The 14,406-nt window shown below is 41.0% G+C and overlaps 2 protein-coding genes across 5 annotated transcripts in view; one reads left to right on the forward strand and one right to left on the reverse strand.

Annotated features, from left to right (window-relative positions):
- The window catches only part of NSMCE2 (NSE2 (MMS21) homolog, SMC5-SMC6 complex SUMO ligase), a 237,617-nt gene extending 233,465 nt beyond the window's left edge, over positions 1–4,152 (reverse strand). For 3 of the 4 annotated variants that reach the window (XM_027560863.1, XM_027560864.1, XM_027560862.1), the window contains exon 1: positions 4,056–4,141. The gene's annotated coding sequence lies outside the window, so the exon portion shown is untranslated. Of the gene's footprint in view, positions 1–4,055 lie in introns of all 4 variants that reach the window. The other variant, XM_027560865.1, reaches the window with a different exon arrangement.
- A 73-nt stretch (positions 4,153–4,225) lies between these two features.
- The window catches only part of WASHC5 (WASH complex subunit 5), a 53,029-nt gene continuing 42,848 nt past the window's right edge, over positions 4,226–14,406 (forward strand). Inside the window, exons 1-6 of the mRNA XM_027560859.1 lie at positions 4,226–4,408; positions 8,760–9,069; positions 9,535–9,680; positions 10,364–10,448; positions 11,049–11,149; positions 13,133–13,325. Coding sequence (XP_027416660.1) covers positions 8,884–9,069; positions 9,535–9,680; positions 10,364–10,448; positions 11,049–11,149; positions 13,133–13,325 — 711 coding nt within the window. The 5' untranslated portion in view covers positions 4,226–4,408; positions 8,760–8,883. The remainder of the gene's footprint in view (positions 4,409–8,759; positions 9,070–9,534; positions 9,681–10,363; positions 10,449–11,048; positions 11,150–13,132; positions 13,326–14,406) is intronic.

The raw sequence follows: 14,406 nt of genomic DNA on the forward strand, positions 1-14,406 counted from the left end.
TATTATCTCAGTGTGCTCTTATTATTTTTTCATAGGATTTCCTGAAATTCTCTTCAAAACTGCATGTCATGCTTATGAATGTGAAGCTGTTGACACCTTCAAATGAGTCTTTTCTGAAGACCATTTTTTTTTTAAACTGTAAAATACTACAAGTAACCTACTGTGAAGCTCAGAAGTAATACTTCTAAATGGAAAATGTTTTCTATTCTATTCTCATTTTTCCAATAGATATATGCAAATATTTCACCACTAATATTTTTACCTATTTCTGCCTCTATTCAGAGGATCTCTGTTCAACAAATATCTTTTATAAAACCAAACTTATCAACTAAGTAACCTTATTATTTTTGTCAATGCTCTGCTATGTAGAAACAATGCAAAAAAAAATATATTAAATAACCACATGTGTCTAGTGGCTACTGCACTCGACAGCACTGTTCTAGAAATACCATTATCAAAGTATTATATATATATACACACACACTATCACACACATACATACACATTAGGGGTTAGGCTAGTCACAGTATGAACAGGACATATGTTCCTAGAATATTAATTTTACTTAAAGAAAACATGAAACACATTTATATTAAAACAAACATTAGTTATGTTATAGAGTAAAACGTGGGGGCAATACTAGTAGGAGTTAACTTCTAAAAACTCCAGTGGGGGGTCAACAAGTAGCCTCTGGAGCCAGACTATGTGAGTTCTAAGCCTGATTTTGCCATTAAAGTTGCTGAGTAACTTGCGACAAATTATTTAACCTGTCAATGCCCTCCCTTCCCTTTCTGTAACATGAGGATGATCCAGCGCCAGTATCAAGGGTTACTGGGAGGACCAAATGAGTTCACTTGTTTAACACAACACTCAGAATAATGCCTGGTAAACCATCTTTTAAAATGAGAATAAATATCACCACTGACTTAATCATCACTGTGAGCAGCAATACAGAATAGTGCATAAGTGAAATGGACCCTGGTCACCAATGCCTGGAAATTCCACCTGTCCACATCACTCAAAACTGCATCACTCTGGTTGAACAGCTTAACTTCTCTATCTTCGGTTCTCACCCTCCCCCCCAACCCCGTTTAAAAAAGAGATAAGCCATTATTGTAAGGATAAATTAAATTTTATAGTTTTCTCAAACTTGTCTGATCTTAAGAATCAGTTGAAATACTTTCTAAAAATACAGATTAATGGATACTATCTCAGACCTACTGAATCAGTCTCTAGTGGACATTCTGAGGAAATGATATTTTTATGAAGCACCCCAAATAATTCAGGTATGGTGAACACTGAGATAATTGTGCCCTCCAAAATTCATGTTTACCCTAATTTCCAATGTGATGACATATGGAGATAGAGCCTGTGGGAGATGATTAGGTTTAAATGAGGGGGGAGCCCTCATGATGGGATTGGCATCGTTAGAAGAGGAAGAGACACAGGGCTCACTCTCTCTGTCCTTCATGTAAAGATACAGGAAGGTGGCCATCTGCAAACAAGGAGGAGAGCCCACCAGTACTCAACCACACCAACAACTTTTAGTCTTCAAAACTGTGAGAAATAAATTTCTGTTGCTTAAACCACCAGTTTATGATAATTTTTAACAGGAGCCTGAAGTAAGACACAATGTATATAAGGATTAAGGGCTTTCCTGATAGCTCAGCTGGTGAAGAATCCGCAATGCAGGAGGCCCCACTTCGATTCCTGGGCCTGGAAGATCCGCTGGAGAAGGGATAGGCTACCCACTCCAGTATTCTTGGGCTTCCCCGTGGTTCAGCTGGTAAAGAATCCGCCTGTAATCCAGGAGCCCCAGGTTTGATTGCTGGGTTGGGAAGATCCCCTGAAGAAGGGAAAAGCTACCCACTCCAATATTCTGGCCTAGAGAATTCCATGGGCTGTATAGTCCATGGGGTCGCAAAGAGTTGGACACGACTGAGCGACTTTCACTTTCACTTCTTCACCTTCATATAAGGATTAATATAATCCTGGACAAACGGAAAGCCATCCTTTTTATATGAATGCAAAATTCACATTACTCCAATGAAACTTTACACTTGCAGACAGGTGAGGGAAACATCTTTCTGTAATTCGGAAATACCAAGAGGAACGATTCAGATCCAAAAGCAAGAGAAATGGCTTTTCCCTATCTCTGACAGAGGAGCCTGGCAGGCAATAGTTCATAGGGTCGCAGAGTTGGACACGACTCAAGTGACTTAGCATGTAAGTACAGCTAAGTACGTAAGTCACAGGGCAGCCTGCCACAACAAAGAATTATTTGGTCCCAAATGTCAGTGCAGTAGTTGAGAAACCTTGGTTCAAACTGACCACTTCTTGAAGCCTTCCTGGGGGAACAGTAATTATTTTGTTCTCTATACCTATGGTCTCAAAGAAAGCTTAAAACATGATTACCCACTTCCTGAGTTTTTCCCCTAGCATATTCTGTTGCTTTCCCTACAGGCCTTGTCTTCATCAGTTGGTGCTGCTGCAACAAAATACCACAGACACAGTAACATATAAACAACAGAAACATTTCTACAGTTCTGGAGGTTATGAAGTCCAAAGTCAAGGCACCAGTACAGTCGCATTCTGCTGAAGGCCCTCTTCCTGTGGTTCATGGCCAAGGCCTTCTAGTTCTGTGTCTTTACATGGTAGAAGGGGTAAGAGACCTCTCCAGAGCCTCTTTTATAAAGGTATCAAGCCTACTTGGAGGGCTCCATCCTCACGATCTAAGCACTTCCCAAAGGCTCTAGCGCCTAATTGCCATTTCTTGGCTTTGGGAATTCGACATATGATCTGGGAGTGGGGTAGGAGAGGATATAAACATTCAGACCACAGCAGGTCTTTAAGATTCTCTGTAGATGGGGTGGCCAATAATCAGCTAATGTAAAAATAAAAATACCCCTCTCATCTTTGGGTACAGCAAGTGGTAAGCACACAAATAACCTAGATACTGTGCTGACCACCTTTAAATCCATAGGGCCCTATACGAATTCAGCCACCAGAGCTGTACCTTCTTTTTCAATATGCAAGGTTACATCTTTATGAAGCGTTCTCTTATCCATACAAACAATTGCTTGTTTTCTTCTTCATGCTACTACTATCCCCCTCCCCCAACCACACACACATATTCTACTTTAAAGTGAAAGTGAAAGTGAAGTCACTCAGTGCTGTCCAACTCTTTGCAACCCCATGCACTATAGCCTACCAGGCTCCTCTGTCCACGGGCTTTTCCAGGCAATAGTACTGCAGTGGGTTGCCATTTCCTTCTCCAAGGGATCTTCCCAACCCAGGGATCGAACCCAGGTCCACTTGCTCACATGTCTGCCACTCTTTCACCTTGTCAGCAACTTAAACTAGAATTCTGACATATTCCACACTACATAAAACAGCCCCTCACACAAAATAGGCAACCAATAAAAATTTGGAAGAGTTACATCAATAACAGAAACCATTTCTATGTCCCCTATAGCATGCCATGAACTGGCATCCCTAAGCTTTGCTCTCATTATAGTTAATCCTCACAACCATTTACAGGAGAGAAGAGAAAAGGAAACTGACGCCCTGAGAGTTTATTTCAAATATGTGCCCAAGGCCCTGCTTTGAAAGCCAGCTCAAACCAGATTTATTTAGATCAAGAATTCGGGACCTCACACTACTGTATATAAACAGATAAACAATAGAGTCCTACTGTAAAGCACTGGGAACTATATTCAATATCTTAATAATCTATAATGGAAAAGAACCTGAAATATATACATATACACATATATGTCCGAATCACTTTGCTGTACACCTGAAACTAACACACTGTAAGTGAACAATATTTCAATAAAACATAATTCATGATCCACATATTTAGAGCCAAAGGATGGAGAGATGGCGTCTTGGAGAGTGAGGTCAACGGCCCCAGCCTCCCCGCTGTGACCGTGAAAAGAACCACGACCATAACCCAGGTCCACAGATCGCAGCTCCGGGCACCCGCCGAGCGCCCGAGAAGGAGGCGACACCCCTCGTCACCCTCCCATCGCTATCCCTCGCTCCTGCCTTACCTGGCTGCCGGATGTAGCTCTTGTCTGGCTGCGCCCGGATTCCCCGCGCCCGGACCCCAACTCCTTCCTTCACTCCCTTCCTCTGTCGCTGAAACGGCGAGCGCGGGCTCGGACGTCATCAGTAGTCGCCGGCGAGCGGTCACATGACGCCCCGCCGCCGCTCCCCGCCCCTCTGTCATGTGACAGCCGAGGGACCAGTGGCGGAAGCCGGGGTCTGGCCGGCTCAGGATAAGGGAAGGGCTGGGGGTAAAAGTGGAAGGACCCTTACGGAGACGGAGGGTGGGGGCCGGCGTGCAGACTCCGCGCACGACCGCGGGCCCTGCGCGTGCGCCCTGGCGCGGCCCGGGTGACAGGTGAGTCGGGGCAGTGTGCGCGCGCCGCCTCCTTCACGTCCCCCGTCCCCTCCCCCGCCCGGGGCTGGGCCGCGCTGGCCCAGGCGCGGGGCTGGGGAGATTTTGCGGCGTGGGGTGGGGTCTGGATGGGGGAGCCTGGCGTTAGAGGACTGGGGGTTTTCCTGGAACCGCGGCTGCAGTTCAGACTCCGCATCTCCACTCAGGTGGAAACAGTTTTACACCCTGCTTTGGCGCTTTAGAAGCGATGATGTTCAGCTCCTTGGTCTGCATCTGATCCTTCCAGGTTTCCGGGAGTAAGGCTTTGTGGACGTCGTGATTCCTCCATTTACTCTCGAGAAACCTGAGTGGTTGGTGGAAGCTTTTACAGTCTGACGGACTTCAGTTTGAATTCTCGTTTTGCCATGGGCTGAGTTTGGACAAGTCATTGCTGCTCTCTGCACCTTGATTGCCTCACCTGTGACACGCCAAAGTCCTTTGCATTAAAAAAAAAAAAAAAAAAAAAAATTCTGAGGGTCCTGATTTGTCTGTGGTAGTAAAGTAGTGAAGTGAAAGTCGCTCATTCGTGTCCGACTCTTTGCGACCCCATGGACTATACAGTCCATGGAATTCTCCAGGCCAGAATACTGGAGTGGGTAGCCTTTCCTTTCTCCGGGGGGTCTTCTCAACCCAGGGATCGAGCCCAGGTCTCTCGCATTGCAGGCGGATTCTTTACCAACTGACCCACAAAGGGAAGCCCAAGAATACCGGAGTGGGTACAGTTAGAAAAACAGAAAACACAGAGCCTGGAAGGGAACTGGGTCTCCGGATAGATTGCAAGTGCGTGGAACTTCCTCCAACCTTGATGGTTGCCGGAAGGAGGGAGATTCTTCACTGCCTTTGTCCGCTACAAGGAACACCTTCCGATTTTTTTAATTCTGTTTCAGGATCCATGAATCAAACTAAAGTGATTAGGCTCATTTTAGAACTTTCCTGTAAGAGATGCGCCCGTGGTTTTTATCTCGATCAACAACCGCTACAGTTTATTCCTGGTAATGGATGGGTGGGGACTAGTGCTCCGTTCTTTATGTAACTGAGGTTTTTATGAAAGGATTAAACTAGATCAGTCTTCTTTTGTCCTCTGTGTAGGATAAAGAATGATTCTTCCCAGGGAACTTTAATTTTCATAATTCAGTTCTGGACTCCTTGGGCAGTTGGTATAATGCTGCCATGCTTCATTCTTGAAAGCATGTTGTCTTTTGTCTAGAATTACTTTCCAAACTAAAAATCACAGTTCCATATCAGTTCTTTAAAATTAAGTTACAGCCACTTTTCTGGGTGCCTTGTAAAAAGAAACAGGAAATTGAGTGGAATTTCTGGTTTCATTTCATGGCAAATAATAAGACAACCTACACTGAGATGAGTGGTCATTATGAATTGTCTTCATTCCTAGCACCAGGAGAACCTCTAAAAGGAAGATTTAATATATTATAATTTCTTCTACCATGCTTATTCATACCTCATTCTAGAGTGATTTTTTTTTTTTAAGTCTCAACTAAGTCTTAACATCTGTAAAGCCACCTACCTCTGAGATCACTGCAACATGATTAGGCGTATTTAATGATGCTTCTTAAATTCTATTCTTTAGGACCAGTTTTTCAGCCAACAATGGGGCTATTTACCAAAGACTGTTGTCGCTGAGTCACAAAGTCAAATCTGACTCTTTGAGGCCCCATGGACTGTAGCCCACCAGGTTCCTCTGTCCATGAAATTTTCCAGGCAAGAATACTGAAGCGGGTTGCCATTTCCTTCTCCAGCGGATCTTTCCAACTCAGGGATTGAACCCATGCCTCCTATCTTGGCAGATGGGTTCCTTACCACTGAGCCACCAGGGAGGCCCACAAAAACTTTAGTCAAATTTGAAGTTGCCTTGAAGTTGCCTACAGTGTAACTCATTGGGTAAAAAGGATTTAAATAAGACACAGGCACACCAGAGTTTTGACTTATGTCATTATCCCAGGCCTAAGCCTCCTTGACCACATGCATGCATGTGCCCAGTGTGTCTGTTTCTTGGGAAAGAAGGCAGGTCATGTTGCTTTGCTTTAAGCTGTTTTCTCTTGGTCACACTGTCCTGTCTTGGTATCCAAATGGTAGCAGTTAGACCTGTTCATCCTAGGCTCCCCACTTCTGAATTGAGTCTAGAATTTCATCCTGCTGAAACCTGGGTTAGTTTGGTGTTCTTTAGAGGACTTCAAGTGACTTTTGTTCCCATTTTCCTTTATTTTCTGCTTGTCTCATTTTCCAAGCCAGACCATTTCAGTAGGAGAAGTGGAATGAAATTATCTGAAATTCAGCCTACTAGGGATCAGTGTGACTCAACAAGCAAGCTTCACAGAGAAAACTGAAGGGACTTGTTAATAATTTATGCCTTAAAGTATATTATAGACAACCCTTGCACGAAAGAGTTCTGGATAACTGTAGTGGCTCCTCTGTAATCCCTGCTATGGGCCCCAGCTCCACCTCCCCCAGCTCACTCCCCACCAGCCACATCAACTACGTGTTCTTCCTTGCACATTCCTACCCCGGGGCCTTACTTGAACTTCCTTGTAACTCCTTCCTGGAATGCCCTTCTCCTAGATCATCATCTAAAATTACCTTCAAACCTAGTGGCTTTAAAACAGTATAAACATTTTTTTTCTTTTTTTTTAAATTTGTATTGGTGTATAATTGATTTACAATGTTGTATTAGTTTCAGGTGTACAGCAAAGTGAATCTGTTATACAAATACATATATCCACTCTTTTTTCTATTCTTTTCCCATATAAGCCATTACAGAGGTTAAAAAAAAAAAAAAAAAAAGTAAGCATTTATTGTCTAATTAATGTTTGTGGTCAGGAGTCAGCTGTGTGACTTAGCTGGTGCCTTTGGCTCAGGGGCTCTTGGGACGTTGCAGTCAAACTGTGAACACAAACAGATCCGGGGCGGAGGGTGGGGGTTGGGGGGATCCTTTTCCCAGCCTACTCAAGTGGTGAGTGACAGACTTCTCCATCATCCTATGGGCTCCCTCCACAGGGCTCTCTTACACCCTGACAACTTGCTTTTCCCAGGACACATAAGCTGGAAAGGGTTCTCAAGCCAAAAGTCACAGTCTTTTTTGCAGTCTGATCTCAGAAATGGCGTTTTCACATCCTCCATATTCTTTTCTTTAGAAGGAAATCAGGAAAATCACACTCAGGGAAAGAGGCCTACACAGAGCATGAACAGGGAGGACCATCTTAGAGACCTCAGATACCCTTACAGCTTGCTCCCTCACTTGCTTCTGATCTCTGCTCAAATACCGTCTTATCAAAGACACTTTTACAAACTGTGTAACATCACACACACTCCATCCCTTTACCATGCTTTTCTTTACACGTTGTCACAGCCTGATACATGATTTACTTATTTATCTCTTTCCCACTCCCAGTTGTATGTAGGCTTCATGAGAGCAGGAACTCAGTTATGTTCACTACAATAGTCGCAGGTCCTAAAACAGTGTTTCACACATAGAAGGCACCGGAAAAATATTTGTTGAACAAGTGAATCTATATTATTAAGAATGCTTTCATTTACAAATAATGCAAAACCCAGTTAACAGTAGATAAACCATAAAAGTGGTCCATTTAACAAGGATTACAAGGTGAGGTAATGCCACAGTTGAATCAAGGAATCAGTAACATCAATAAGAATTTAGATTCTTTCCTTCCACAGCACTTGGTCTACTTTGCACTCATTCTTGGTTTGTCCATTGAGTACAAAGTTACTGCAGTTTCACTCTCAATTTTGTTGGGCATAAAACTTAACTTTGATAAGTTTTTCTTGATGATATCATTTCAAGATACATTGCTAATCAGAACCTCTCCACTGCTTAGTGTGAAATAGTTGTCCTTCCTTTAGAATCACCCTATCACAATTCTCAGACATGTGTTAGTCTCAATAGCAGGACCTCCCAAACTTGACGTATGAAAAAAAGCATTTTTAAAGATTGTTCCCTCACCTAATTCTAGTAAATTTTAGGATATAGTTACCTTTTCCCTTGGATCCACACATGCCCTATGACACCTTCTCCCAAGCTCTGGGATCAGCCGCATCATGTCTTTTCTCATGGAGAGAAATGAATAAAGTGTTGAGAAAGAGACCAAGAGTAATAATGTAGCAAAGTCCCTCCACAAGGAAAACATGCAGAGTGGGAAATAAATGCTCTCCCTCCATATCAGAAGTCATTATGTATTATAGTCTTTTTCAGTGAATTTGGAAGAAAAATATTGTGTATATGTTTCACATCCTTCCTTCAAAGCACTGGAGATTGTTCATACTTTTTTTGTTGTTGTTGCAGGTCCTTTAATGGAGTGGCCAATGTATCAACAGACCTGGTTTCATCTGATGACTTACAGACCCCAGCTCTGAAGCCAGTCACACATTCCCTGTGGCCAGGCCCAGAGTAGCTGATTTTCCTCAAGATGGTAGACTTTTTGGCTGAGAATAACCTGTGTGGCCAGGCAATCCTAAGGATTGTTTCCTGTGGCAATGCCATCATTGCTGAACTTTTGAGGCTCTCTGAGTTTATTCCTCCTGTATTTAGATTAAAAGACCGAGCTGATCAACAGAAATATGGAGATATCATTTTTGATTTCAGCTATTTTAAGGTAATCTTCCTCGAAGCTTTTCTTACCAATCTTTTCTACAAAAGCGTGCTTTCTCTGGAAACCAGGAGACTGGGATGTTAAGTAATTATGGAGAAAGAGTTAAAAAGAAAAGCTTTGCAACAAAATTTAATATCAGCTAATTTGAAAAGTAATATAAACGTACTGTGCAGAAGCTCTAATGTAACACAATATAATCAAATTTTTAAAAGATAACTTTGGTATGCTATATTTCACATTGAAGTCTGCCACATTTAAAAGCATGCAAATTGTGGGTTCAGTTCAAGACCATCTCCTTCAAGGGGATTTTATATCTAGGCTTCTGTTATCTACTTTCTATTCTCTGCTTTCAATTTTTTATATCCCTTTAGAGGCATAAATAACACATTTTTCAAAGATACTTTAGAAATTGTTACCGGCAATTGTATTGTTTTTTTGACTCTTTCTTTGATGTGTTTTTCTTCTTAGGGTCCAGAATTATGTGAAAGCAAACTGGAATCTAAGCCAGAGCTACAGGATTTAGATGAAGAATTTCGGGAAAACAACATAGAAATTGTGACCAGATTTTATTTAGCATTTCAAAGTGTGCATAAATATATTGTAGACTTAAACAGGTATTGACTAATTTAGTAATAGCTAATTTTGATAGTAAAGAGTGGAGAGGGAGAAGGGACATACTAGAACATGTATATCTTTCTGAGTTACTAAGAAATTTACTAACTTATACCCTAGGTAATTTTCTTTTCCTTCCTGTGGCACTAGTCATCTTAAGTGTGGTAGAGTTTCATTATCACGTCCTCCTCTTGTGTAGTATTATAATCATCTTGCTTTATACCAAGTCTTTGGCTTTCAGTCTTGATCCTAATTTAGTTTATTGAATATGAGAAGTGGGAAAGAAAAAAAAAACTTAATTTTTGTAGCATTGGTAGCCATAACCTTCCTTCGTATCTGTGACCATACAATATTGTCTTCCTTCTAGCCCTTCAGTGTTCATTATTCATTAGCTCTTAAGCTAACTACTCCATGTTCTTATGCCATTATTTCCAAGATTTCTGTAATTCATAAATCAGGACTAAGGAGTGTTCCTTTTACTTGGAGTGGCCATAAATAACCCGTGGCCCTAATCATGAGTTTCTACTCACAAACCTATTCTTAAAGCACATGAATGGAAACAAATGATTTGAAGGCCAGAATATGTGGTATATTGCCTAATCTTTTAAACATCTTTACTGTCCTTCTTCAATGATATTAACCTTTCATTTTCAATGGATAACTTGCTCTGGGGTTTCTTTTCTAGGTATCTAGATGATCTCAATGAAGGTGTTTATATTCAGCAAACCTTAGAAACAGTGCTTCTCAATGAAGATGGCAAACAACTTCTAGTAAGTAGTAGTGACCATTTAAAATAAAAAATTCAGGAATGTCAAACTTACTTTTTTCCCTGTAAGTCACCAATACATACAGTGTATCCTTCTTTAAAGAGAAGCTAAATAAACTGATAACTGTCACCTAACTGGTAGGTCTTTGTCTGAACTTAGAACATAGTAGACTTTGAACAGAATTACAAGTAAATGAAGATTATGTGGACTGTGTGTACTTCCTTGGTGTAACAGTTCTATCTTCTTTATCTTTTGCATCCTAGACATCTAGCCTGGTACCTAGTACATGGTGATCACTTAGGAAATGTTTGTAAAATAAATGAATGGTCTAGAGGTACTCAGAATCTTGGGATTCTATTTTGGTATCCCAAGCAAAATATGAAAAATAGACCAGCTGAAAGATAGTCATTGTAAATTAAACTTTGCATAAATGTTTTAAAGCCCATTCTGTACAGAAGATGAGACCCTTTGAGGGGAGGATCCTGCATTCTTCTTGCAATATAAAGCTTTTAGGAGAAATGAGAGCAAAGGGCTCCTTTTACCCATCATCAGCTGTGCCGCATAAGCTTGTGTGAACATGGCTCCTCTCTTTTTCTTTTACAGTGTGAAGCGCTGTACTTATACGGAGTTATGCTTCTGGTCATCGACCAAAAGATTGAAGGAGAAACTAGAGAGAGAATGCTGGTCTCTTACTATCGATACAGGTATCCCTGAGCTAAGACCATGCCCTCCAAAAGCACTGCTCTTGGTAAAGTGCAGTGTAGATTTCCTATCCTCCTTTTATTATGAACAACAGCAATATCATCTAGAATGCAGAAGATAAGACTCTTATCACTGCTGAACATAATACATGATGTGGAAATATAACACTCTGTGTTTTATATCATCATAATAGACTATACATCATATAATTTATGTATTATGTGTGGAATAATTTATCTATTATAGATTTTAGAGATATATGGATTATCATGTCCGTGATGGTACCTCAGTTTTTTAAAAGAGGAATCTGAATTTCTGTTACCTTAAAGATAAAATTTGGGAAGTCTAATGAATTTTTTTTTTTTTTTTTAAGTTTTCAAACATTAGTCCTTGGCAGATGTAAGGATACAAATGAGCCTTCTGTTGCCATTTTCAGATTGATACATTTTGAAAAGTTATCATTCAGGGCCAGGTTGAAAGTGAATTCTCACTCATAAATACTGTATTGGGTTGGCCAAAAAGTTCATTTGGGTTTTTCAGTGAGATGTGACTTCAAGAAGTAAGGGCTTAAAAACAGGACCTACCTTAACTAATTGTGATTTCAGTCCCTAACACACATTTTTCAGTTTGTTGAAATAATGAGTCAAAATCTGGACACCAGGTCAATGTCAGAAATAGTTAAGATTCAGGAAAGAAATAGCCAAGAGGCAGGAATCATTTAGGAACTTGGGCTACAGAAGCATGGGCTAGAATGAACATTTTCAAACTTACAAATTAGGACAGGATAAACAGGGCAGAGAGTCAGAGCCTCAACAGAGAGGGATTGTCTGGGCGGTGTTGTATTAGCAGCCACACTTCGTACTCTGCCTTCTCAGCAGTAAATCAGGCTACTCAGCTCTCCTGTTCCGTCTCAGCTCTATCAGGGTGTGAGGCTGCGTAATTCAGTCACATCAGTGTGACCATGAGCTTCTTTACTATCCCTATTTTTTTAAATGAGCTTCAAATGGTCTTGCCTCTGTTTCTGAAAGTACATGAAAAAACAAAAACAGTAACATGAAGAAGAAGAAAGAGGTTTTCTCATCAAGCCCAGCTTTGACAATCCAGCTTTGTCCCTTTGGGCACAACAGCTAGTTGATTAGAATGTGAGGATCCATTATTGAAGAGACACCAGACAGTTTCAAGTCAGAGCTGCAGTAAAGGAGATTCTCACATCAGATAGGAGGTCATCTTCAAGTCTAAGATTGAGTCTCTTTGGAGATTTGCTACTTCAAACCACCAGGGAAATCACAGATGTTTTGATTAAATCTCTGTAGAAGGTACACCTTGCCAAGAAAAACCAGTTGGTATATCCCACTTGAAATTGACTTTATTTTTTTAAGTTATTTTTAAATATATGAAATGTTGGTGTAGGTTCACATTCTTTATCCACAATTCTGAAATCCAAAGAGCTCCAACAGAAATATATGCATATACACACACGCACACAGAGTAACCACTTTGGCAGCAAGACCTAACCTAATCCAAAATTTGGAGTCAGAACCTGATCCGCACCTATATGAGGCTATGGACTGTCTTTCTTTATCTCATTTGTGTGAATGTTCATAGATTTTACTGTAGAAACATCAATGTGTCTTGATCATGGGATGCCATCTGCCACCCTGCTGCAGTATTATTTATAATGTATGTATCATGTTACTTTCTTATATTTGAGAAATGCTGTCTTCCAAAACAAATCCTGCCCCTTGGGAAAGGGGTCGTGGACCTTTACATAAAACTGTACATACGTACAAGAACCCATCTTAAAAGTTTGCTATATTACAGGCTTTTTGAAAACATAGTTTTGAATCTTAAGGATATAAATTGATCCACTCATACCTAAAACTATATAAAGTCAATTTATACTGAAATTCTGCTTTGCTGGACTTCTTATTTGTAATATATGCGGTTTGTTTGACCCTTTATTTCCCATTGTGAACATGGCTCAGTGCTGCCCGATCTTCTGCTGATTCGAATATGGATGATATTTGTAAGCTGCTTCGAAGTACAGGTTATTCCAGCCAACCAGGGGCCAAAAGACCACCCAACTATCCTGAGAGTTACTTCCAGAGGGTGCCTATCAACGAGACCTTCATCAGCATGGTTATTGGTCGGCTGAGATCTGATGATATTTACAACCAGGTAGGGATTTAATCTATTATTAAACCTATCTTTATAGCTTAAAAGTATAGTTTAAAAATCTTATAGATTTTACCTTCCTCCTCAATTATTTCTTTCCTTCTTGCTCAGAAGAGTAAAAACAGCAAGAAACCTTTTAAAACCTCTGGGCTGTGCTTTGGAATTGTACAGAAAAGAGGAACATTATTTTGGGATTAAGAGATTAATATCTCTTGGAATAGAGATTTCAAGAAGGAAATGAGTTCTGAACAATATTTGGAGAGAAGATGCATTGTTTTAGGTGTCAGTTCAGAAATGATTGCCTAGTGTGCCCTCTGTGGCTGTCATGCGTTCAGTAATGGGGATCCACTGCTGATGAAGGCAGGCCCTGGTTCCTACTCATAATGAGCTTGTAGCTGAGGAAAGAAGGCAGACAAAGGAATTAGAGTAAAGCAAGATGGGGATTATCTTAGGGGAAGCACAGAGTGCCACGAAGCATGTTAACAGGCAGCAAGATTGCAGCAGATGACTCAGGGGTGTTTGGGCCACCCCGGTAAAGGAAGGGGCATGAGCAGGGTTGAAAAGTCTCACTTTCCTCTCAGGTGTGTGTGTTGTTCATGGATCTAAGAGAATACCACAGAAAGTTACCATTTGACTTCTTTTTCCTGAAGAAAACGCAATTTCATATATTTGTTTCCTCTTTTACTAGAGAGAGTAAAGAGTTGGACCTGTAATGACTGGATACCGTCTATTACAGAGCCCACCTGTTCTATACAGTTCTTAGGTAGACTGCTAGTTTTTTGTATGAATATGTTAAGTGTACATAAAGAGTTTTTAGTTAGTTTGTTTTTTTTTAAGACAGCTCAAATCAGGAGCTACCTGCAGATGCCAGGTCTCCATAATATTTGATGCCATCTTCCCATGGACGGAGGAGCCTGTTAGGCTGCAATCCATGGGGTCGCTAAGAGTCGGACATGACTGAGTGACTTCACTTTCACTTTTCACTTTCATGCATTGGGAGAAGGAAATGGCAACCCACTCCAGTGTTCATGCCTGGAGAATCCTGGGGACGGGGGAGCCTGGTGGGCTGCCGTCTATGGGGTCG

The sequence above is a fragment of the Bos indicus x Bos taurus genome, chromosome 14 (genome assembly GCF_003369695.1).
Source record: "Bos indicus x Bos taurus breed Angus x Brahman F1 hybrid chromosome 14, Bos_hybrid_MaternalHap_v2.0, whole genome shotgun sequence".
Classification (NCBI taxonomy): Eukaryota; Metazoa; Chordata; class Mammalia; order Artiodactyla; family Bovidae; genus Bos; species Bos indicus x Bos taurus.